The 22812-nt window shown below is 61.5% G+C and overlaps 1 protein-coding gene across 2 annotated transcripts; it reads left to right on the top strand.

Moving 5' to 3' along the window:
* Window positions 1-255: 255 nt before the first annotated feature.
* On the top strand, window positions 256-21537 carry CRB2 (crumbs cell polarity complex component 2; the record flags this gene model as incomplete). 2 transcript variants are annotated; one of them, XM_082657293.1, is made up of 13 exons in its annotated part: window positions 256-345; window positions 6656-6995; window positions 9351-9546; window positions 9677-9816; window positions 10314-10499; window positions 10674-10787; window positions 13915-14787; window positions 14877-15385; window positions 15963-16128; window positions 16908-17691; window positions 18527-18643; window positions 19284-19401; window positions 21313-21537. In XM_082657293.1, the coding sequence occupies 13 exons, from the start codon at window positions 256-258 to the stop codon at window positions 21535-21537; spliced, it is 3858 nt and encodes a 1285-aa protein (XP_082513419.1). The 2 variants fall into 2 exon arrangements, with proteins under 2 accessions (XP_082513419.1, XP_082513420.1); XM_082657294.1 differs by having other exon boundaries at window positions 256-349; window positions 6672-6995.
* Between the last annotated feature and the right edge of the window lie 1275 nt (window positions 21538-22812).

The raw sequence follows: 22812 nt of genomic DNA, 5'->3' as shown, positions 1-22812 counted from the left end.
CACATGGGGGCCCCCAAGGCCTCATCTGGAGTCCGGAGCCCTGGGCTTGGGGAGCGGGCTGGGTCAGACCCCTCCTCTAGAACCTACTCAAGGTGGAGCCGCCTGGGAGGGCGGGGTGGGGAGGGGGAGGGGAGGGGGAGGGGCAGGCGGGAGGGGCCGGGCCTCTGTCCACGGCATTAGTGCTGGTTGGAGGGAGACGGGGGTGTGGAGCCAGCCAGGCCGCCCGTTCCCACAGCCGCCGAGCAAAGCGCTGCCATGGCGCTGGCCCGGCCTGGGACCCGGGACCCCAGGCCCCCGGCCCCTCTCCTGCTGCTCCTGCTCGGGGGCTCTGCCCTCGCCCTCCCGGTCGGTGAGTTGGGGGCCGAGCCTTGGGGGACCCAGGGCAGCACCCCAGGCCGTGGGGTGTCCGTGTGGGTGCCGGGCCCGACTGCAGGGTGCAGGGAGGTGCGCATCTGGGGGCCACTGGAGCTTGCGTGGTCGCGGGGGACTTTGTGGGGGGACCGCCACCGGCCGGGGTCCGGGTAACGGGTGGGCCGTGTGTCTTGGAGGGGTGTTGGGCTGGGCTGTGCTGGCCTGTGAGGCCCGAGTCTGGGGGCTCTCATGTGAGCTGTGCGCAGGTTATGGGCTGTGGGCTGTAGGCACGTCTAAGCTGTGAGGCTGGGCAGCTGTCCCGCGCGAGCCAGGGGTTGTGTCTGAGGCTCTGTGCGTGTGGTGGGCTATATCCCAGCGCGAGTTGCGGGGTGCAACTTACTGAGTGGGTTGAACTGTGTCCTTGCTCTCGACACGGGGACGTGGGGTGGGGGCAGCAGACCCCAGCCCAGTGGATTGGGGTGGAGAAGAGGGAAGGAGACCCAGGGCTCCTGCCCGCATCCCCTCCGTTTGGTGATCACCCTGCCTGCACTGCGGGGCTGGGGGTGCTCTGGCGTCCCTGGGGAGTGGCTGGGCATCTGGGAACACATGTGTCCACCGCTGCCCCCTCCCCGCCCCCCAGCGTTCCCAGATCAAGCTGAAAGGGCTTCGTGAAGCCAGACCCCGTTCACCAAGAGGTTTTTGCTTTTGTCCAAGTGGATTCACGTGTGCGCCGGCCTGGAATTCTTCCTGGGGGGTCTGGGGGATGCTTTGTCTTGGTCACTATAGCTACGGGGCCAGGCCTGGGAAGTCCTGTGCAGGAGGACGGCCTGGGCTCCGCTGCAGCGGGGGAGTCCCCACCTCCTCAGAGTCCCAGGATGTGGGTCCAACCTCTCAGGCCCCTCCCTGGGGCCTTCCTCAGCCTCTCGCACGGCCCGGCTCACAAAACCTTCGTCTCCTCTCCGCAGGGCCCTTGTGGAGGACAAGGCCCCTGTTTTGCAAGGGAGGAAACTGAGGCTCATGGAAGGATGGGGGCTTACAAGCTGGGCCCCTGAGGCAAACCAAAGAGGAGCTGGGGGCCTGCTCTCTGCACAAGGGGCATGAAATCCTGGTCTGTCCTCTACCGTACAGTGCACACACACAGGCACGTGCACGCACAGATTGCACAAATGCACCTGCACACACACACGTGCACTGCCCCCACACCAGCACAGTGGTGTGGCACGTACAAGGGCACACAGGCACGTGTAGACCCGCCACACATGCACTCGAGCACACACACCTAGCTGTACGTGACACGTGCCTGCACACAGGTGTGCACTCACACTCAGATGTACCTTCACGTGAACCTTGTGGCAAAGTGGACACTAAGTAGATGCATGCTACCGAAGGGAGCGGACGCTGACATACACACTCACCCGCACGCAGCCCTGCTGGGATTCCCAGGACCAGCCTTTCCCCCTGCAATTTTGGCACAGGGAGCCCCCTCCCTGGGGATCCCTGAAAGCTGGGGTGCGGTCCTATGGGTATGAACGTTTCTGGATGCCAGGACCCAAGCCCTGACTGCCAGGAGGAGATGGGCCAGGGATGATGTCACTTGAAAAGTAATTTCCATTCCAGAGGGGATGGGGGTTCTGGATGCCCTGGGCCCCTGGCTCTGCCGCCCACCCCTGCCAGGCCCTGAGCGGGGCCCCTCCCTCCTGGGCCTACTCTGCCACAAAGGCCCGGCTGGTTGCTAGGAGAGCGCCAAGCATCTTGGAGCACAATGGGGCACATTGGGGCTCTCACATCCTTCCCGGCTGCCTGCACACCAGGGAGCCCAGCTGACAAAGGGGCAGCAAGTCCAGCCCCCAAGTCCGGCCCCTCCTCCAGCCAGAGCTGGGTGGGGGCTTGCAGGACAGAGGCAGGGAGCAGGGAGCCACACACAAATGCTCTAACGTCAGGATTTGTTGGATAGTCAGTGTTTGCCCCAAGTAAAGATCTGTCGGCAAGTGAACAACACCATCAGCCTGTACGTGCTGCTCCTGGACTAACATGATCGAATTTAATTCTCACAACAGCCCTGTGAAGTCGACTCTGATACCCCCAGCTTACAGAGGAGGAAAGCGAGGCCCAGAGAGGGTCAGTAACTTGCCCAGAGTCACAGCTTGTGTGTGGCAGGGCCACGATTTCACAGGCGCCTATGGGACTAGTCTTATGTAAAGTCACATCTCCTCTCTGTGCTTCTGTCTAAAGGGGGCAAACCAGCTCACTCTGAGGGCTGCTACAAGAATCCGATAAGAAAATGCAGCAGTTCTCCAACTTAGGTTTGGCATGGAATCCCGCTTCAAAGGAAATTTTAGACAGGAGCCGGAAGCCACTAATAGTTAAAAGTGGCCTGCTGGGGTGGCAGGCCTGGGAACCCATCTGCCCGGTCTCACGCCCGTTCCAGGAAGCGCCTCCTTGGCCCCGGCCCTCTGAGGCCATGGTCTGGAAACACTGGAATTTGCCAACGCCAGGCAAAGGGTAGGCAGTGGATCCGCGACAGCTACTGTGGGGGTTACCAAAATTATGTCTTTTAACCTCAGGTGATAAACATTTTTGTAAAAGACTATTCCAAACTCTGCTGCCTTATTAGAGGCATTTAGCCCTTTCCCGATGGCTCTGCCTCAGCTGTGCTGCACCGTTATGCAGTCCTACCCTTGGGGCCTCGTGCTATTAGATGGGCAGTTTTTTCCCTATGCCAGAAGCACATCTCATGGGACCTTGGGTGGCTTCTCAGATGTATTCTCTTTTTTGCCTTGTCAAGATGAGAAGCTTTACAAAACCCACCCTCAGCAAACACTTCTCATTAGTCGTTGGCAGTTCTCATTAGGCCTGTTACAAGTGCAAATAAAGTAGGAGTAACTAGGCACGGAGTGAAGCCTGACGCACCGTGCAATTGCTAGCAGCTGGATCTGGATAGACAGGGAAGACTGCCCGCTCTGCCCAGGCTGATATTGGAACCTTCACTCTCAGGCAAGCCTTCCGAGACTCTTTCAGTGCCTGGGGGAGGCTGGGCTAGAAGGCTCTAAAATGACAATACATGGGTGGCAATTTAGAGTTTGCAAAGTGGGAATTTCACATGCATTGGGAGATGTGGACTTCACAGAAGTCTGGAAATGATCTGCTTCTTAGTTTTTTGAGGAGTGATCCTGGGCAAGTGTATCAACCTCTCTGAGTTAGAGAAACAGTTTTCTTACCGGCACCCACCTTTTCCAGTTTGAATCAAACACAATAATGTAATAATAGATGCAAGATGTGTAGCACAGCTACACGTGCACTCACGAAATGGTTCCTGTTATTATAATCCTGTCCTTTCCATGAAGAAAATTCTCTTCCCGGAGGTGGGTTCTGGGCCTTCCCAGGGCAGGGCAGCAGGTCCAAGGGGAGGGGCGGGTGTCCGTTAATCCTTCCCCCGCCAGGTCGTCGCAGGCAGCCTGAGAGGTCAGGAGGGATTTGTAAAGATAAGCACAGGCCCCTCGTCACCCTGGCAACAGGCCACGCCCCTCCAGCCAGGCTGGGAAGGCCCCTTCTCCATCCCGCCATGCTCACCTCTCCTCCCCTCAGCCCTGGGCTCGCTCCCTGGAGGCAGAGAGCCCAAGGTCAGTGCTTGTTCCCAGGCCTCAACGTGCAAAGGAGTCCCCAGGGAGCATGTTGCAATGCAGATTCTTGGGCCCCAGGCCCAAGCGTTCTGCATCTCTGGGTCTGGAGTGGGGCCCAGGAATCCGTATCCTTTATATAGGTCCTGGGGTGATTCTGGAACCCCCAGAGTGGAGGCTCTGGAGCAGTGAGACCTGGGTTTGGATTCCAGCCCCTCCTAGGAACTGTGAAGTCGCTTATCTCTGAGCCTCACTTTCCTCAAGTGTACAAAATGAATGATAGCTCTATCCACCCCCTAAGGTAACTGTGAAGACAGAGATTACACAAGAGAGACGGCTGTGCCTCACACGCAGGCTTCTGGCACCACTGCAGGCCTCCTAGGGCAGACAGCTCCCTTCCTCTCTGCCTGCAGGAACTCCTTCCTCCAGTGGGGCTGGGCTCGGCCTCCTGGGGCTCCGTCATACAGGGTCATGGCCCACCTGCTCCCACAGTGCTGTCCCCACAAGTGCTGCCTCCTCAGCCTGCTCTGAATCAGGGGCAAAGCTCCAGACTGGGGTGGGGTCCCTTGGGTCACACAGATGAGGGGTGGCGCTTGCTGGGATTAAACGAAGGGCCTGTTGGCATAGGACCCAACAGCCAGGGCCCTTCAAGTGGGAGCTGGGACCACTGTGCTGCTCCTCCTGAGTGTGCTGGGTCCAGGGACCCTGACTGTAATGGCCAGAGCCCTCACTGAAGGCTCGCTGGTGCCAGGGCTTCACTCACGTTCCCTCAGTGGCCCCTCACAACACTCACAAGGCGGGCACTGTTCACACCCCAGATACAAGCCGGGGCTGATGCCCAAACCTGTGTCCTTTCCCAAGGAAGCCTGATCCACTCACCCCCATCAGAGCATCTCCCCCTCCCAATCAGACCATCTTCCCACCCGCATCGGACTATTTAGCCCTGGAGGACCAGGCTCTACACTGATCCGCCACCATGGCTCAGGGTGGGAAGAAGAAAGACAAGCTGCCCATAAGCCCCTCAGACAGGCCCAGATGGCCCCTGCCCTCACTGATGAGACCAGGCTCGGGGGAGGGGAGCTTTGGGCAGAGAGGGTCTGTGGAGCCCAGAGCCCTAGAAGGTTATCTTGGCCTGACAGTGTTTCAGACCCTCTGTCCCCTTGCCACACACCTGGCCCTGGGTGGGTGCTTGCCCCTACCCCCTCTTGGTGAGAATCTTGGAGAGCGAGCCCATGTTGAGCTGTACCAGGTGCTTTGGGAGCTGGGCGGTGGGGCTGACAGCTGGGCTCTCTCCCTGGGTCCATCGGTCGGTCGGTACCTGTGTCTCCCTGTCCCCCATCCTGCTTGGCCCTGGCTGGCAAGGGTGGGGGCTGGCCGGTGGACAGCCCTGCCTGGTGGAATGTGGATGACGCCTGAGAGGCTGTCGAGCCTTATCTGGGGGGTCTTCGCTGGGTGGGGGAGGGGAGGCACAGGGCCCGAAGCTGTTCTGGGGCCTGGTTAGTGTCTGGTTGACAACCTGGGTGGGGGAGGGGCGCCTCTCGGAGCCCCAGGTCCGTCCGAGGTGCCTCCTTCTCGTGGGCGGCTCCCGTTCCTCCATCACTTACTGAGTTCCTACCCCGAGTGGGCACTTGACTGCCGTCCCTGAGGCTCTCAATCCTTCCGTATCCTACGAGGCACGTACTATTATTAACCCTCTTCAGATTGGGGAACGAAGGCTCAGTAGGAGAAATGACTTGCCCAAGGTCTCATAGCTTGTTGGCCAAGTGGGGATTTGAACCCAGGGCTGTCTGACTTCAAAGCTTCAAAAGTTCTTAACACCGGCATGACACTGACAGGCTCTTAGCAAGGGAGGGTGGGAGGGAGGCGGGCTCCAGATCAGGAGCTGACCCTCTAAGTGAGGGAGCTCTGCCTTGTGGAGATGTCGCAGTGGCTGGAGCTGGGAGTTCAGCCGGCTGGTCTCAATACCTGCCCTGAACCCTGTGACCCCGGCCAGTCTGGCCACTCACACTTGCTGATGGCGGCGGATACCGTGAGGGCCAGGGATCCTCTGAGAAGTTCCCAGGCCAGCAGGGCCAGGAGGGGAGGAGGGGTGGAGGGGGGAGAGGGGCCTTTGAAGTCCTCCATCTCCAGTTTCACGCAGGGATGGAGTTACCAGACCCCCAGCGGGAGCAGTGGAGTGGGCAGTGGGAGGAGACACCCTCCTGGGAGGGAGCAGGCCGGGGATCCCCTCCCCAGGTGGGGCTGGAGCACACGGACAGACCCTGAGGGCTAAGCCAGCACGAACTTGCTGTGTGACCTCAGGCAAGTCCTCACTTTCACTCTGGAGCCTGGATCCGCTCTCTTGTAAAATGGGCCTGACAGGGCCTGCTTCCGAGGGGCGTTGCGGGGCTGCACTGACACCGTGGAGAGAAAAGCTCACAGGGTTAGTGGGCGTCTGCTCACTAATCCTGCCCGGGGAGCCAGGCATCCCGGGTCCTACTTCCCTGCTATGGAGGCATCCCTGAAACCATTCCCAGTTCTGGGTGCAGATGCGGGCAGCCTGCTGGCACCTGGTGTGTAGACCCCTGGCGCTCCCTGCGTCCTCCTGAGTACTGACGGAGCCCTGCTGCTGACTCTGGGGTCTGCGGATGGGCCTGGGTGTGGGGAGGGGAGTGTCCTGGTAGCCCCTGTCCACCCTGCCCAGCCAGTTTCCTCTCTCTACAGGAACGGCACCTTCGGACCCCCCGGGTGCCTGTGCCTCAGACCCATGTGCTCCAGGGACCGAGTGCCAGGCTACAGAGAATGGTGGCTATACCTGTGGGCCCCTGGAGCCCTGGGGCTGTGCCAGTCAGCCATGCCACCACGGTGCTCTGTGTGTGCCCCAGGCTCCAGACCCCAGTGGCTTCCGCTGCTACTGCGTGCCCGGATTCCAGGGCCCACGCTGTGAGCTGGACATCGATGAGTGTGCGTCCCGGCCCTGCCACCACGGGGCCACCTGCCACAACCTGGCCGATCGCTACGAGTGCCACTGCCCCCTCGGCTATGCAGGTAATGGCCCCAGCTCTTCCCAGAGGCGTGTGTAATGTCGACCCCATCAGCAGCTCAGAGTTGTCAAATCACGAATTCAGCTTTGACCTTAGAGGAGAGACACCCCCAGGCATCCTGGCAGCTCTAGGGTGTACCCACTCTTGGTCATGCTGTGGAATTAATGCTTCTCGGGCTAACCTGAGGGTGTGATGAGCGAGCGCTGGCACGGCGCCTGGCACACTACAGACACTGGACAAATGTTACTTCAGTCCCTTGTAGGGTTCAGGTGGTGCTGGTAGTGGAGACACCCCTCAGGCATCTCTGGGACTAGCGTGTAGATGTGCCTGGCTTGGCTGTAACGGGGACACATCTAGACGGTACTTCTAGCATCGACTCACTCCAGACCCGTCAGGCTGTAGCACAGACATCCTCTGGTGGCTCGTCTGACGGTTCTGGAGCGTGATACCCCGGTATGGTTCAGGTTGTCATGTGGACCCTCTCCCCTGGGGGCGGGAGCCCCCAGAGTTCCTGCATAGAGACACTGGTGGACTTGCTCAAATTGTAACGTAGATGTACCCCCAGGGATCTCTGCTGTCTTGAGGGGGACAGTTCCCTCCTCCAGAGTATGGCCCCGTCCCAGTCCCATCCACCCTCCAAGGCGAGAGCATCCTGGAGCAACTGCCTGGAAGTCAGGAAGGAGGGCGCAGCTAGGGACAGGTCTGGGAGCGAGGCTAGGTCTAGGGCAGCTGGGAGCCTGCAGTGTGGACACTCCAGGTTCTATTCAACCCTGAATTCAGATGACGCTCTCTGAGGGCAGAGGGCAGTTTGAGGTCACCTCAGAGTAAGAGGTACAGACTTGGGGGCTGGGCTCCGGGAGAGGGGGCATAGAGTGGAGAGATGGATCTCAGCACACAGATGAAAATGAACTTTGGAAACAGGTTCCATGTACCTTTCTCACCATTTGAGAGTTCAGGTGTCTGGATAGGTTAGTGGTGGATGTGTGAGTAGGTCACGTAAAGGCCTCTGTGTCTGCCAGGATCCACAGGTGTCTGGGATCCCTGAATGCGTTTGTGGGAAAGTCTGTGTGTGGGTGCCAGCAGGTGTGTGCGTGCCCAGATGTGCGGTGCTCAGACGCTTTGGGTAATGCTTTCTGGGTGAGTTGTGGATGTGAGTGGGGGCAGCGTCTGCTGTGATTCATTTCCTCCTCCTTCCCTTCCTAGCCAGGCGGGGGAGGTTGGGATTCCAGGCGGCCTGGGCCTGGCTCCCCCTGGCACAGAGGGTGGGAGTGGGGCTGGGTCACAGGAAGGAGGGCCCCTGTTTTGTGCTCACTGAGCCAGGAAGGGGGGAAGGTTCCACCTGGAGCCAGCTGGGTCCCCAGACCCCCACGACCAGTCCCACTTAGGGGGTAGAGGCAGGGCCACTGGAGTGTACAATGACAAGCGGGCTCCACGATGAGCTCGGGCCCAAACCCTGAGATCCTCCATCTCCCTTCATCTCCACAGCCCCTCCCCTGAGAGCCTCCCAACTGTCTTGGTTTTACCCAGGACTGAGAGGGTTCCCAAGACACAGGACTTCCAGTTGTAAAAGCAAGACAGTGCAGGGAAAGCCTGAAGGAGTTGGCTACCTTGGTCCAGCATCTCCCACCGGGTATGCCCCTCCTTGCTGGGGTCCCTCCTTACACCCTCCACAAAAAGCCAGCAGAGCGAAATGTAGAGAGGACTATATATCAGCTGCTTAAAACTTTTAGGATAAGCTCGGATTGTGCTACCTGGCCCCCAAGGCTTGACACTCCCCACTCCTGCCCCACCTCCTTAACTCTCCCCTTTGCTCCCCGACCCTCCATGCACCCCTGCCCTAGGGCATCATGCCCCTGCCCCAAGCAGGTCTTCACCAATAGTCTCTCTGGAGAGACTTATAGTCTCTCTGGAATCCAACTGATTCCACACAGCCCCCTATCCTAGTCCAGCGAATGCCCCCTCATCCTTCAAGTCTCTTCTTCCAAGAAGCCTTCCCTGACTCTCAATACCCCAGGCTAAGACCCTGCCTCTTGCTGTCACAGGAGCTAGCACATACCCACTGTTGAGCTTATCAAAAGTAAAAATCAGTCCTCATTTACGTAATATTGACCTAATCCCCGTCTCCTGGGCTAGACTGGTATGAGCTCAAGGGGGCAGGGATGTCTGTGTTGTTTCAACCCCACTGTTATTTTTGGCGCAAGAAACACCTGCTCTGGATGAATGGAACAACGGATTCTCTCTTTGGATCCTGACGTTCCGCTTCTGGTCAGTCTGGAGCAGGTTTCGGGTCAGCCTGGCTCGGCCTCATTCGCTCTCCCTCTGGGCGGCCATCTGTCTGTCTGTCTCGGTTCCTGTCCAGGCGTGACCTGCGAGGCGGAGGTGGACGAGTGTGCCTCGGGGCCCTGCCTGCACGGGGGCTCGTGCTTGGACGGCTTGGGCTCCTACCGCTGCGTGTGCGCGCCGGGCTTCGGGGGCGCCAGCTGCCAGCTGGACCTGGACGAGTGCCAGAGCCAGCCGTGCGTGCACGGGGGCGTATGCCACGACCTGGTCAACGGGTGAGCGGGCGGCCGGGTGCCCTCAAGCGGTGAGGCTGCGCGATGGGCGGCGGGGTGGGGGTCGCGATGGAGATAGGAGGAGCTGGAGGTTCGGGCGCGTGCTCAGCTCCGGTCGCGCGCCCCCCTGCAGGTTCCGGTGCGACTGCGCGGACACGGGCTACGAGGGCGCGCGCTGCGAGCAGGAGGTGCTGGAGTGCGCGTCGGCGCCCTGCGCGAACAACGCGTCCTGCCTCGAGGGCCTCGGGAGCTTCCGCTGCCTCTGCTGGCCAGGTGTGTGTGTGCGCGTGCGCGAGAGCGTGTGCGCGTGCGCGCCCGCACGCCCAGGGGGGCGGGGGCTCAGGCCGAGGAGGACTGCCCTGGGACAACCTGGCGGTGCGCACACACCCTGAGCGGACTAAGCCCAGTGTGTGCCTGTGACTGCAACTTCTCTGAGCCTCAGTTTCCTGATCTGCTAAACAGGGCTAATCACAGCACCTGCTCCTGGGCTGTTCTGAGGAGAGTAAAAACGTGTAGCGCCCATCAAGCCTTGGTGCAGGGCCCCGCACGCGCAGAGCGCTCAGTAATGCTAGTAATAATAGTAACACGATGCCGATGCTGGTGAAGCCTGCGCTGGTCATTCCTACCCCCTCAGTGTGTCCCTCCCTCGGAATATCCGTGACCATATCTGAGCTGTTGTCCCCGCCTGGCCCTGGGCTGGCCTGGCAGCAGTGGAGGGGTGCTGCTTGGTGACCCCCTGTGACCTGACGCCCACCTGTGTGTGTCCCCAGGCTACAGCGGCGAGCGGTGCGAGGTGGATGAGGATGAATGTGCAGTGGGCCCCTGTCAGCACGGCGGCCAGTGCCTGCAGCGCTCCGACCCAACCCTCTATGGGGGCATCCAGGCCGCCTTCCCAGGAGCCTTCAGCTTCCGCCATGCTGCTGGCTTCCTGTGCCGCTGCCCTCTGGGCTTTGAGGGTGAGCCCCCTTCCAGGGAAGCAGGTCTGTAGTGTCCAGATGCGCGGGAGGGATGCCGAAGCTGGGTTCAAGCACCTCTCTCTGGCCTCAGTCTCCCTAGCTATAAGATGGGCCCTTTCCAATTCCAGTCTGGCTCTGAGGGAGCTGTGGGAACCACAGCTGGGCTTCTTGCAGGGGACGACTGCAGTGTGGACGTGGACGAGTGTGCCTCACGGCCATGCCTCAGTGGAGGCCTCTGCCAGGACCTGCCCAATGGCTTCCAGTGCCACTGTTCAGATGGCTACACAGGTGCCTGGGGTGCGGTGGGCACTGGGGCAGGGCAAGGTCAGATGCGATGGACCTGGGGCGAGAAGGTTCCTTCTGGCTGATGTGTGGAGGCTGGATTGATGGGGTCAAGGACATTAGGGAGGAGGTGGGTGTAGTGGCCAGGTGACAGGTAAGAGGACTGAGCTGGGACCTGGGCTTTGGAGGTGGGAGTGGGGGGAAAACCTTCTGGAGTGGAGGTTGAGAAATATTTATGAGGGGCACGCTACAGGCCCTGAGGGTTTTTCCAGGTGTGAGTGGGAGGTGTCAGGGATGCTGGCCGAGTTTCTGCCCTGGGTGACATTGGGTAGAGGATGGTGAGCTCAGCCTTGTCCATACTGAGTCTGAGTGCCTGTGGAGCACCTACAGGGAGGAGCCTGGGTGGGGGCTGGTGATCTGGGGTCTGTGGCCCAGGAGAGGGGCCTGAGACTGGGGGTCCTGCAGCTGGAGTCTCAGGCAGCCAAGGTTATCCAGGAGAAAGTGTGGAGTGTTGGGCAGAGAGAGCCCTAGACACCTGACATCAAAGGGCTGGGCAGAGGCCGAGGGGCCTGCAGGGAGGACAGGGCAATTCGGCCAGGACAGAGGAGGTAAAAACGGTGTGTGTGTGTGTGTGTGGTTGGGTGTGTGGTGGAGGGAGTGTGGTGGGGGTGTGTGTGGTGGAGGTGGAGGGAGTGTGGTGGTGGGGTGTGTGGTGGAGGGGGGTGTGGTGGAGGTGGGGGGTGTGGTGGAGGGAGTGTGGTGGTGGGGGGTGTGGTGGAGGGGGTGTGGTGGAGGTGGGGGGAGTGTGGTGGTGGGGGGTGTGGTGGAGGGGGTGTGTGGTGGAGGGAGTATGGTGGGGGGTGTGTGGTGGAGGTGGGGGGTGTGTGGTGGATTATGGGGGAGTGTGGTGGACGGCGGGGGCTGTTACGGAAAACTGTGGGCAGTGTCTGGAGAAGGATGATTGACCTTTGGAGAGCTGGGCACACCTTTGGGGTGTGCTGGGCAGGAGCTGGGCCTGCAGAAAGCCTTTCCCTGCCTTGGGTACAGAGGATGCGGAGACACACAGACACCCTTCCCTGCGGATACTGATGAACCCGAGGACCTCCTCACACAGCACGGAGTGTCCCTGCCCCCTCTGGAATGCCTGTGACGCTTCCCCCACACCCGCCCGCATTCCTGCTCCGACAAGCTGCCTCCTCTCCCTGGCACGGCTGCTGGGCACAGGCTCCCCTGCCTGGGGGAAGGAGGTGGTGATCACCACCGTCCCTTCCACTCTCACCCCCCAAAGGTGCTGGGGGCTTGGCATCCCACTTCTGGGTGGCCAAAACCTCTGGGCACCTTGAAAACCCATCTCCTGCCCCCATGGGCTGAGGTTCCTTGAGTCCTTGCCCACTCCCAGGCACAGTGCCCCAGAAACAGTGGCCTCGTGGGTGCCTGGCACACACTGGGCCCACTGCAGCATGCCCTGCATCTGAAGCGTATTCTCTGCATTGTTTTCCTCCTCACCAAAGCCCCACGAGGTAGGGTTCTAAATCCCCATCTTACAGATGAAGCCATAGAGGCTTTAGAGAGGGCGTGTCATCCCCCCCAGGTTCGACAGTGTTAGCGGGAGCCCAGCTCCTCCCCAAGCTGAGCTCAGCTGATGGGTGGCAGGGAGGTCAGACCTCTGAGGTCAAGGACCCGGAGGGGCAACCCCGGCTGTGGGGCTGGTCCGCCCCCATCCTCCCTTGGGGTTGTGCTGGGCGTGGGGGAGGCCAGTGCCTGGCATTCCTGAGCCAGCTCTGAAGGAGGCGGCTGGCCAGGCGGGGAGCTCTGCTCCCCAGCCTTGGTGCCTGCCCACCACTCTCAGCCTGTCTGTGGGGAAATGCAATGGGGCTGCGGGCTCTGCGGACCTTCCTGGGGGTGTTGTGGTTCCTGGCAGGTATGCAGGGCTGGGGCCTTGGGCAGGGGGAGGTGGGACGGGCCGTTGGCAGGGGGAGGTGGGACTGGCCATCCCCAGAAGGAGGCGGTGGTGTTTGTGGGCTGACTGGGGCCAGGATTCAAATCCTGGCGGCTTCTCGGGGCTTGGGTTCCCCTGGCTGGGTTACATGGGCAGGGCTGGCCTCAGTGGTCTTGTGGAGGCTCTGGCTGAGCAGGGGTTGGGCTGTAGCCTCTTGACCCACGCTGGGGCCAGAGCACCTGGCATGGGAGCCCCTGGAGGGGAGGGTGACCTCACAGCCAGTGCCAGGGCCCTAGGGCAGAGGGACGGGGGTGGGGGGTTAGAACCAGGGGCTACTCGAGTGCCACAGATGCATACACCCATCCCCACTCCCTCCTCCATTTCATCTCTCTGTCCACAAAGGCCATGCCAAGTCCCTTTCTGGGCACCAATGACATATCCAGGCCCCTGGAGGAGATCTCAGCTGAGTAAACAGATATTTTCAATACTGGGTTCTGGGGAGCTGTGCCTGGGAGTGGGCAAGGAGTTGGGAGTGACACAGCAGCTTGGAGTTGGGAGTCAGAGAAAGCCTTCTAGGGTACTGGCCATTTGAAGCTGGGCTTTGCTGGATGAGTGGAGTTTGAAAGGTAGGATTAGGGAGAAGGAGGCATTCCAGAGAGAGCGCTATGAGCAAAGCCCCAGAGGCAGGACTTCCCAGGAAATGTTTGGAGGAACAGGCAGCTCAGGGTTTGCAGGGAGCAGGGTTGACATATGAACTCCCGGTAGGACCCAGGCCACGAGGAATCTCGAATGCCAGGGTGAGTGATCGGACCTTAAGTAGCAGAGGAACCTGGCCAGGTGATGCTTTAGAAAGAGATCTCTGGCTACTTGTAGAGATGGGTGGTGGAGGCTGGTGAACTAGAGGACACTAGACTATGGCCTAGAGAGCTGGTGAGGCAGGGGGGTGAGCTGGGGGGAGAGGGGGCATTGGGGAGTATTTAGGGGATTGAATCGACTCACGAGATACGGTAAAGGAAGGGGTACCTTGGATTCCAGCCTCTGGGGACTTCCGGGGACCTTGAGAAATCCTTTGGAAATTGGGAATGGGTTTGGTTGATAGATACTGAGGTCCCCGTCCCAAGAGGCAGCTAAGCTCTGGGTCGAGACTGTGCTTTTGGCCTTGGGTGCTGAGCCTTGGCCTGGTCTCTCCTGAAGGCCTGACATGTCAGGAAGATGTGGACGAATGCCTGTCGGAGCCCTGCCTCCATGGCGGGACCTGCGAAGACACCGTGGCGGGCTACATCTGCTGGTGCCCAGAGGCCTGGGGTGGCCGTGACTGTTCCGTGCAGCTCGCTGGCTGCCAAGGCCACACGTGTCCGCTGGCCGCCACCTGCATCCCCACCTTCCAGTCAGGGGTCCACAGTTATGCTTGCCGCTGCCCACCTGGTACCCACGGACCTTTCTGTGGCCAGAACACCACCTTCTCCGTTGTGGCTGGGAACCCTGTGCGGGCTTCGGTGCCAGCTGGTGGCTCCCTGAGTCTGGCACTGAGGTTTCGTACTACGATACCTGCTGGTGCTCTGGCCGCTCGCTCTGACACTCAGGGCAGCTTGGAGCTGGCGCTGGTGGAGACCACGCTTCAGGCCACACTCTGGAGTCACGGCAACAATGTGTGCATCCTGAGGCTGCTGGACCTGCCCCTAAACGACGGCCACTGGCACCGAGTGGAGGTGACGCTCCGCTTCGGGGTCCTGGAGATGCGGCTCTGGCACGAGGGCTGCCCTGCCCACCTCTGTGTGGCCTCCAGCCCTGTGGCCCCGCCTCCTACGGCTTCCCCGGCCCCGACGCCTGCTGGGTTCTGCTCCACGCAGCTGGGTGGTGTGGCCTTTACGGGCTGCCTCCAGGACGTGCACGTGGACGGGCACCTCCTGCTGCCTGAGGATCTCGGCGAGAATGTCCTCCTGGGCTGCGGGCGCCAGGAGCAGTGTCAGCCTCCGCCTTGTGCCCACGCAGGGGTCTGCGTGGACCTGTGGACTCACTTCCGTTGTGACTGCCCCCGGCCCTATAGCGGTCCCACATGTGCTGATGGTGAGGAACGAGCCAGGTGGGCCCCAGGGCAGGGGCTGTGCCTGCCCCCAGCCCACAGGCCTCATGCCCGGCACCCTCTCTCCCTGCAGAGGTTCCTGCTGCCACCTTTGGCTTGGGGGGCACCCTGAGCTCTGCCTCCTTCTTGCTCGACCAGCTGCCAGGCCCCAACCTCACCATGTCCTTCCTCCTCCGCACCCGGGAACGTGCTGGCCTCCTGCTCCAACTTGCCAACGATTCAGTAGCTGGCCTGACAGTGTTCCTGCGTGAGGGCCAGATCCGGGCTGAGGTGCTGGGCAGTCCTGCCCTGGTGCTTCCTGGGCGCTGGGATGATGGGCTCCGCCACCTGGTGACGCTCAGCTTTGGGCCTGATCAGCTGCAGGGCTTGGGGCAGCAGGTGCACGTGGGCGGGAGGCTCCTCCCTGCTGACGCCCAGCCCTGGGGTGGGCCCTTCCGAGGCTGCATTCAGGACCTGCGACTCAACAGCCTCCACCTCCCCTTCTTTCCACCGTTGCTGGAGAACTCCAGCCTGCCCAGTGTGCCGGGCAGCAGGCGGTCCTGGAACCTCACCATGGGCTGTGTCTCCGAGGACACGTGCAGTGTGAGTGCCACGGGGAAAGGGTGGGTCCTTTTTCCGGGATCCACCCTGCTTCGCTGGAGGTTAGCATGTCCTTCTACTGGTCAGGTCGGCACCAGGAGGTGGAGTGCCCACCCAAGGTCCCAGTGCTGGAGAGAGACAGAGCAGGGTTCACTTTCATCTCCTCTCTGGCCAGCTGCTCTTGCCCTATGGTAGTCTCCATACCTCTCCTCTCAGTCCTAATCTGAGACAGACACCCTGACCCAGGCAGAGGCCGCCCAAGCCTTTCTGCGGGAGTTGCTTGGGGCACAGGGACACCCAGGTTCATGAACAAAGCTCCAACCAGCTCTAGGATTGGAATAGCCTGGGTGTGAACTCTGGCTCCTCTATTTACTGGCTAGCTGACTCAGCAAGTGATTTCTCCTCTCTGAGCCTCAGTTTCCTCATCTGTAAAATGGGAAAGCTAGTTACTTTTCTATTTGTTTGTGAGGAGGTAATGTATCTGTACTAGGTGCTCAATGAAGAACCACTGCAAGGATGGTTATGGTGGGGCGATGCTAGTCCCAGGCCTGAGCCAGTCCCTGCCCTGATTCTCCTGCAGCCTCAGCCCTGTCTCAATGGTGGGACTTGCCTTGTCTCCTGGAATGACTTCCACTGCACCTGCCCTGTTAACTTCACTGGGCCCACATGTGCCCAGCAGCTGTGGTGTCCTGGCCAGCCCTGTCTCCCGCCTGCCACCTGTGAGGAGGTCCCTGATGGCTTTGTCTGTGAGTGCCTGCCCTGGAAAGCCCACATGCTGGGTGCTGGACGCCCAAGCTGGGTTAGATCCCACCCCTGCCTTCAGGACTCAGAGACAGTGGACCAGGATGCCAACAGCCCCAGCCCAGTGTGGTTGGGCCACCGCATCCAGAAGGACAGGCTTTTTAGAGGAAGAGAGCACTTGCTAGGTCTTCAAGGGCAAATAAGACTCTGACCGGGCACAGGGAAGGACATTTCAGGAAGGGGGCAAAGCACGCGCAAAGGCATGAGGTTTATAAGAACTGAAACACAAGTAGAGGTATCAGCGTTGCTAGGGTCCTTGAATGCTAGGCCAGGCAGCTTGGGACTTTTTGCCAAGGGCAATGGGGAGCCATGGGAGGACCAGCAGGAGAAGGCCATGGTCAGCAGTTTTAAAAGATGACTGTGTTATAATATTAAAATGATTGCAGTGAAGAGTGAGCCACGGTGATGACACAGGGCCACTTCACTAAGGAGAGAAGGAGGCAGATTTTCCAAGGTGTTATTATTGCCTGGTCTGTGACCTGGAGGGCAGGGTGGGCACAGTAGGGTAGGTCTCCCCAGCCCGGAGCTGGTTCTTTGGAGGTAGAGAGTTATGAGGTGGGGGGAACAGTTCCTGGGATTAGATGATAGGTGGGTGTGTGTGCCCCCGCCCCCAGACCGCGGGGGTGGGGGGAACGGGGGCGGCAGGCTGGTCCCCGCATCACCCAGGTGTGCTTGGGCTGGGCTGGGTACCGATAGGCCGTCCTCTGACTCTCTCTCCCTGCAGGTGTGGCTGAGGCCACGTTCCGCGAGGGACCCCCGGCGGAATTCAGCGGGCACAACGCGTCATCCGGGCGCGCGCTCAGCGGCCTCTCTCTGGCCTTCCGTACGCGCGACCCCGAGGCCGGGCTGTTGCGCGCCGCGGGCGCCCCCGACACCGTCTGGCTGGCTGTGCGCAACGGCTCGCTGGCGGCCGGCGTGCGCAGTGGCCCCGGCCTGCCCGGCGCGGTGCTGCCGGCGCCCGGGCCGCACGTGGCCGACGGCGCCTGGCACCGCGTGCGCCTGGCCATGGAGCGCCCCGCGGCCTCCGCGTCGCGCTGGCTGCTGTGGCTGGACGGCGCGGCGACGCCCGTGGCGCTGCGGGGCCTGGCCAGCGACCTGGACTTCCTGCGCGGCCCGGGCGGCGCGCGCGTCCTGCTGGCCGAGAACTTCACGGGCTGCCTGGGCCGCGTGGCGCTCGGCGGCCTCCCGCTGCCCCTAGCAGGCCCGCGGCCCGACGCGGCCCCCGGCTCCCGGGAGCCCTTCTCGGCCTGGCCCGGCGCGCCGGTTCCGCGCCTCGGCTGCCGCGGTGCGCCCGTGTGTGTCCCCTCGCCCTGCCTGCACGGCGGCGTCTGCCGCGACCTCTTCGACGCCTTCGCCTGCGCCTGCGGCCTGGGCTGGGAGGGTCCGCGCTGCGAGGCCCGCGCCGACCCGTGTCGCTCAGCGCCCTGTGCCCGCGGCCGCTGCCACACGCGCCCAGACGGCCGCTTCGAGTGCCGCTGCCCGCCTGGCTTCGCGGGCCCGCGCTGCCGGTGCGCACGGCCAGCCGGGGGCGGCCTGGGTCCGAAGGGTCAGGCGTTTACGGGGCAGGGGTGGGGATCCCGGGGGCGGGGGTTGGGTCAGACTAGTCCGGAAGCCCGGGTGCGGATGCGCTGGTTCCGTGGGCCAGCCACGTCCCTTCTCTGAGCCACCGCGCTGTTATCTGTAACTTGGGAACAGCAGCCCCCTAGAGTTGCCAGAAAAAAATACAGGACACCCGGGTAAATTTTAATTTGAGATAACGCTGCCGTCTGGCAGTCGGGGTGGGGGAACCCCGAGCTAGTGTCGGAAGAAAGCCTAGAGGCTCTCCTGCCGAGCTGCCCACCACGGATGCCCTCCTTCGTCAGTCCCGTGGGACGGGGCCAGGCAGAGATGGTCCGAGTCTTGACCGCTTCCCTTATTCAGTCTGGCCATGACTCCCCACTCCTTTCGGAGCCAAGCTTACGGAGTGGTATCTGGCAGAGGCCTGAATCCCCCTCTCTACGCAAAGAATGTCAGGCCCAAGCTCTATGTCTAGAAGGCTGCTCTTGCCCCGCGAGACTACTTACATTTCATCAGCTCCTCGGAGGACTCAGCCTCGAAGGGTTCAGCCCGATGTTGTACACCTTGGTGGGGGTAGGGCTGGAGTCACAGAGTGGCAGCCCTATGTCCCACCCCTTCCACCCTAGACACGGCTTCCAGGACTGACGGCAGGGTCTCCAGGAGGTGGCTCTTAATTCCTTGGGTGACAGTGCAGAGGCTCAGGTCGCCTGAGTGACCCGCGGGCGTGGGGGTGGGCCAGGTCCTGGGTGTCCTGTCCCCAGGCCAGCCTCTGTGCTTTCTCCTCAGGTTGCCTGTCCTGCCAGAGGAGTGCAGCCTGAATGTCACCTGCCTCGATGGTGGCCCGTGTGACGGTGGGCCCCAGGGTGCCAACTGCAGCTGCCAGGAGAGCTTTGCTGGCCAGAGGTGGGTCTGGGGTCCAGGGGCCTGGGAGGCGGGCTGCTGAGTGTGGCGAGTCGGGCAGGGCGGGCCTCTGGACCCCCTCCAGCCAGGGCAGGTGAAGTGGGGTGTGGATCCCTGCTCACCTTCTCAGCCCTCACTGTCGTCACAGTGCCAGACAGTGCACCTCTCTTGCTTGAATTCTTTCCCTCTGGGGCTTCCAAGACCATCCTGGGTTATGCAGACACCTGCTGGGAAGTAGTTGCCTGGTGGTGTTTCTTAGAGCTCCGTGCTCAGCCCACCTCCCACTCCTCCACCTGGGGAGACTGTAAAAATGCAGGTTCTGGGCCCGCTCCAGACAGAGTCAGCATCCCTGGGCAGGTGGCTTTACACAGGCTCCCCCCGTGCTTCTGGTGGAGTGACAGTCATTCTGTCATGAATGCTGGGGTGAAGGGGCGTGGTAGGTGATGGAGATGGCTTTCAGCATCAGTCACCTGGCAGGGCCCAGCCAGGTAGGGACAGTGCCGGGAACAGTGGATGAATGAGCTTTGATGCCAGTGTGTGTAGGGGGTGGGGGAGGGTTTGAGGAAGTAAAGGAGCTGGGGGAACAAGAGGCAGCCTGGGAGGGAGCAGCTCTCTCAGCCCCACCCTTGTCCCTGCCTCCCAGGTGTCAGATCCCCTGTGAAGCCAACCCCTGCTTGAATGGCGGCACCTGCCGGACAGCTGGTGGGGTCTATGAATGTATCTGCAGTGCAAGCTTCTCAGGCCAGTTCTGCGAAGTGGTGGTGAGTGATGCCCGAGGGGGTGGGTGCCCTGTTTTGGACTTTAGTGAGATGATGTTACGGGGGAGCGTATATAGCACCTGTGGAGCTGTTCCTGGGCCAGGCCTGTCACGGGGTCGGGGGGAGCAGGGAAAGGAGACTCAGGCCGCTTCCACACTCCCACACAGGAGGGGCCCCCAGCATCCCTCTGGGGGCTGCAGTGAAACAGCTGGGCTTTGCCAAGTCTGATCTGGGCCAGGATTCAGGGCCCACAGGATCTTGGAATTCTGGGATTTACGTTGGTGAATACGAGAGCCTGTAATCTCTGGTGGTTTCTGAGCCAGGATCCTAGAGTAGGAAGATGTGGGGAGCCCGGGATTCTGAGCCAGAGAAGGCTTGGGAAGGCTTGGCTGCCGTGAAGGCAGCCCCTGACCCCAGGGAAGCTCAGCTGAGGAGGGGTCCGAATAGATGGGGGCCAGCCGGAAGCTTGAGCTTGAACCTCCCTCTGGCCCCCTCCCCACTAAGGGGCAGAACAGACTCTGCAGGCCCAGCGGGAAGTGAGCCCAGAGTGGGCGCAGCAGCGAGGGACGAAGCCTGGGGAGGAGCCTTGATCTCCACAGGCTTCTGGCGGCCTGGGTCATAAACCCCAAACCTCTCTGCTTCTGGGGAATGTTTCCTTTCAAGTTGAACTTTACAGCCGCTGGCACACATTCCCCCCCCCACACCCTCCCTCCGTCCCCCGCCACCCTCCTCCTAGGGAGGAAATGGCTTTATAGCTCCTCCTGAAGTGCCCAGGGCCGGAGCCTGGGGAGGGCCCATTCAGGGCTGGGATGAATTTTTCTCTACAGTCTTGGGCACCTTCTTCAGGGCTGGGGGCTGAGGCTTGGGACCCAGGTCACAGTGGGCTGAGAAGTCTCATGGGACAGAGGGGGGGCCGGTGAATCTGAGGCCCTGGGCCTCTGCCCCCGAAGTCGGTGATCCTGGAGCTTCAGAACTCCAGGTCTGTAGAATCTTTGATGGGGGCATCCCGGTGTCTGTGACGAGCCAGAGAGGTGGCTTCCTGGGCCCCCAGAGCCTGGTCTGAGTCTCCGGGGGGCGGGTGCGGGTGGATTCTGAGCTCGCCAGCAGCCAGGTCGGCCTGCTGCAGCTCATGCCCTGCACGGGCCCCCTGGCTGGGGAGCCTCTCCTGCTACTGCCTGAGATGCCTCCCACTTCGGGGTTGAGCATGGTCTCCACAGACACTTAAAAACCCAGACTGCCCTTTGGGTTCGGGAGGGATCAGGTCCCATCACTTCAGATTGGGTGTTTATTGAGAGAGGCAGGGTGGCAGGGCTGGGCACTGAGGCCCACCTTGGCCAGTTGAAGGAAGGACCTTCGGCTGGAATTTGAGACTGAAGAATGGTGGTGTGAGCTGGGCATGGGCATGGCGTTGGGGGAGGACAGAGGGCAGTGCCAGTCCCGGCTTGACACCCACTAGTCATGTGTCTGGGGGGATCTGGGCAAAGCCTCTGTTTCCTCCTCTAGTATTTATCGAGTGCCTACTGAGCAGGCTCTGCTGTGCGTTTTGGGATACACGGGTAAACAAAATAAACCAAAGATTCCTGTCCTCACAGAAGAAAGGGGGTGTCCTCACTTCCGCTTCATCAGATCATTGTAAGGTTGACATGAAATCCCACACACGGTGCTCAGCTCCTAGTAGGCATTCAATAAATGTGTTTTCTCTCCTCCTAGCCAGAACCCCTTTGCTGTACAGGAATCCCCTTGTGGTGCCTCTAATAGGTAGCTCCCAGGCACTCGCTTGCATACCTCTGGGGCCAAGTCTCTCACTACCTCCCAGGGAAGCCTCCGCCCAGCGATGCTTTTTCCTCTCCTCTGAAGGAACTGGGGGGTCTCCCCGCCTCCATGGTCTTAGGCGTGTTACTGCATCTCTTCCAGAAGGGCCTATCGCTGCCGCTGCCGTTCCCGCTGCTGGAGGTGGCAGTGCCTGCGGCCTGCGCCTGCCTCCTCCTCCTCCTCTTGGGGCTCCTCTCAGGGATCCTGGCGGCCAGAAAGCGCCGCCAGTCAGAGGGCACCTACAGCCCGAGCCAGCAGGAGGTGGCCGGAGCCCGGCTGGAGATGGACAGTGTCCTCAAGGTGCCACCCGAGGAGAGACTCATCTAGGCCCACCTGGCTGTGGCTCCAGCACCTGCGAGGTCCTCGCCTTCTACCTGGAGACCGAAGGAGGCCACTTTCGGGAGCCTCCCGGGCCTCGGGGAGCTGCTGCCGGGCCCAGGATACCTGCTGGGGAAGTGGCCCCTTGCCCCGTCCTGGACTGAGGGGAAGGGGCGCGCTCGGGGAAGCAGAGAGAGGCCTGGCGAGGTTGTGGACATTCTCCATCCAACCGCCCGGTCTTAACCTTGGCAGGCACACGGCTGTGCCGGGAGGAGCACCTGCGGGTGCACACGACGTGTTCAGGAGTGTGTGTGAGTGTGCGCGCGTGCACGTGTGTTTGTACCTGGGCCTGTTGATCTGCAGATACCAGTGTGAGTGTTACGGATGGGGCTCACGGGCACGTCCACGTCTTTGCTGTTTGTGCACGTGACTGTGTAGTGAGTGCAGGTGACCCCGTGGAGGGGCAGCTGGGCAGTGGAGACCACCTTTTCAGCCCCGGGGCAGGGGCAGCCCAGGGCCACGAGTTCTCCTGGAGGCCAGGCCAGGGCTTGCCCAAGGACCAAAGCCCCAGCTCCGGCAACTTCTCCCACCTCCGGAGGCTGCCCCGGCCCTGGAGGCAGCTGGAAATCAGTGGGGTGGGGGGCATGAGCCAGAGGTTAATGTGTGAGCTCCTGGCTCCCCAGACAAGTGCTCCCTGAGGCAGGTCTGTCTCTGCCCTCTGCGGCAGCCAGGCACCCGCTGGGATGCAGGACTGAGGGGCAGACCTGCAGGAGCGGGGGGGGGGCGGGGGAGGGTGTCTGGCCACTGCAGCCTTCCTCCTGCAGGCCTGTCACTTATAGAATGAGGAAAGCAGCCCTTGCCTACCTCACGGGGCTGCTGTGAGGATGGGCAGGGCAACAGTGGGGAAGGAGCTCTGGAATTCGTTAAAGTCCAGTCCGCTGTGAGGGCTGCCCGGGCCATCCCAAGGTGTCGGGAAGGGAGAGGGTGAGAGCGGGGAAGGGGCCTCCCTGAGGGGTAGCAAGGGGGCCAGAGGGCGATGATGACAGAGGAGCAACCCTCCCTGCCCACCTTGTGGTTCTCCAGCCCCTCCGGCATCAGCGCTCTCCTCTCCAGGCTGCCTGGCGAGTCCGCTCTTTCACCTGCAGACCAGTCACCTCTCTAGTGGCCGCTGGGAGGACTCGAGGAGGGCCTCGCAGGGAGCCCTCAGGGTTGTTTGCTGAGGCAGGTGCTTGGCAAATGCTGGCACTGTCTCTGGGTCGGGGCTGGTCCTGCGGACAGACACAG

Source organism: Grampus griseus (genome assembly GCF_964374135.1).
Source record: "Grampus griseus genome assembly, chromosome: 6".
In the NCBI taxonomy this organism is placed as follows: Eukaryota; Metazoa; Chordata; class Mammalia; order Artiodactyla; family Delphinidae; genus Grampus; species Grampus griseus.
This window is presented reverse-complemented; position numbering and strand designations above follow the sequence as displayed.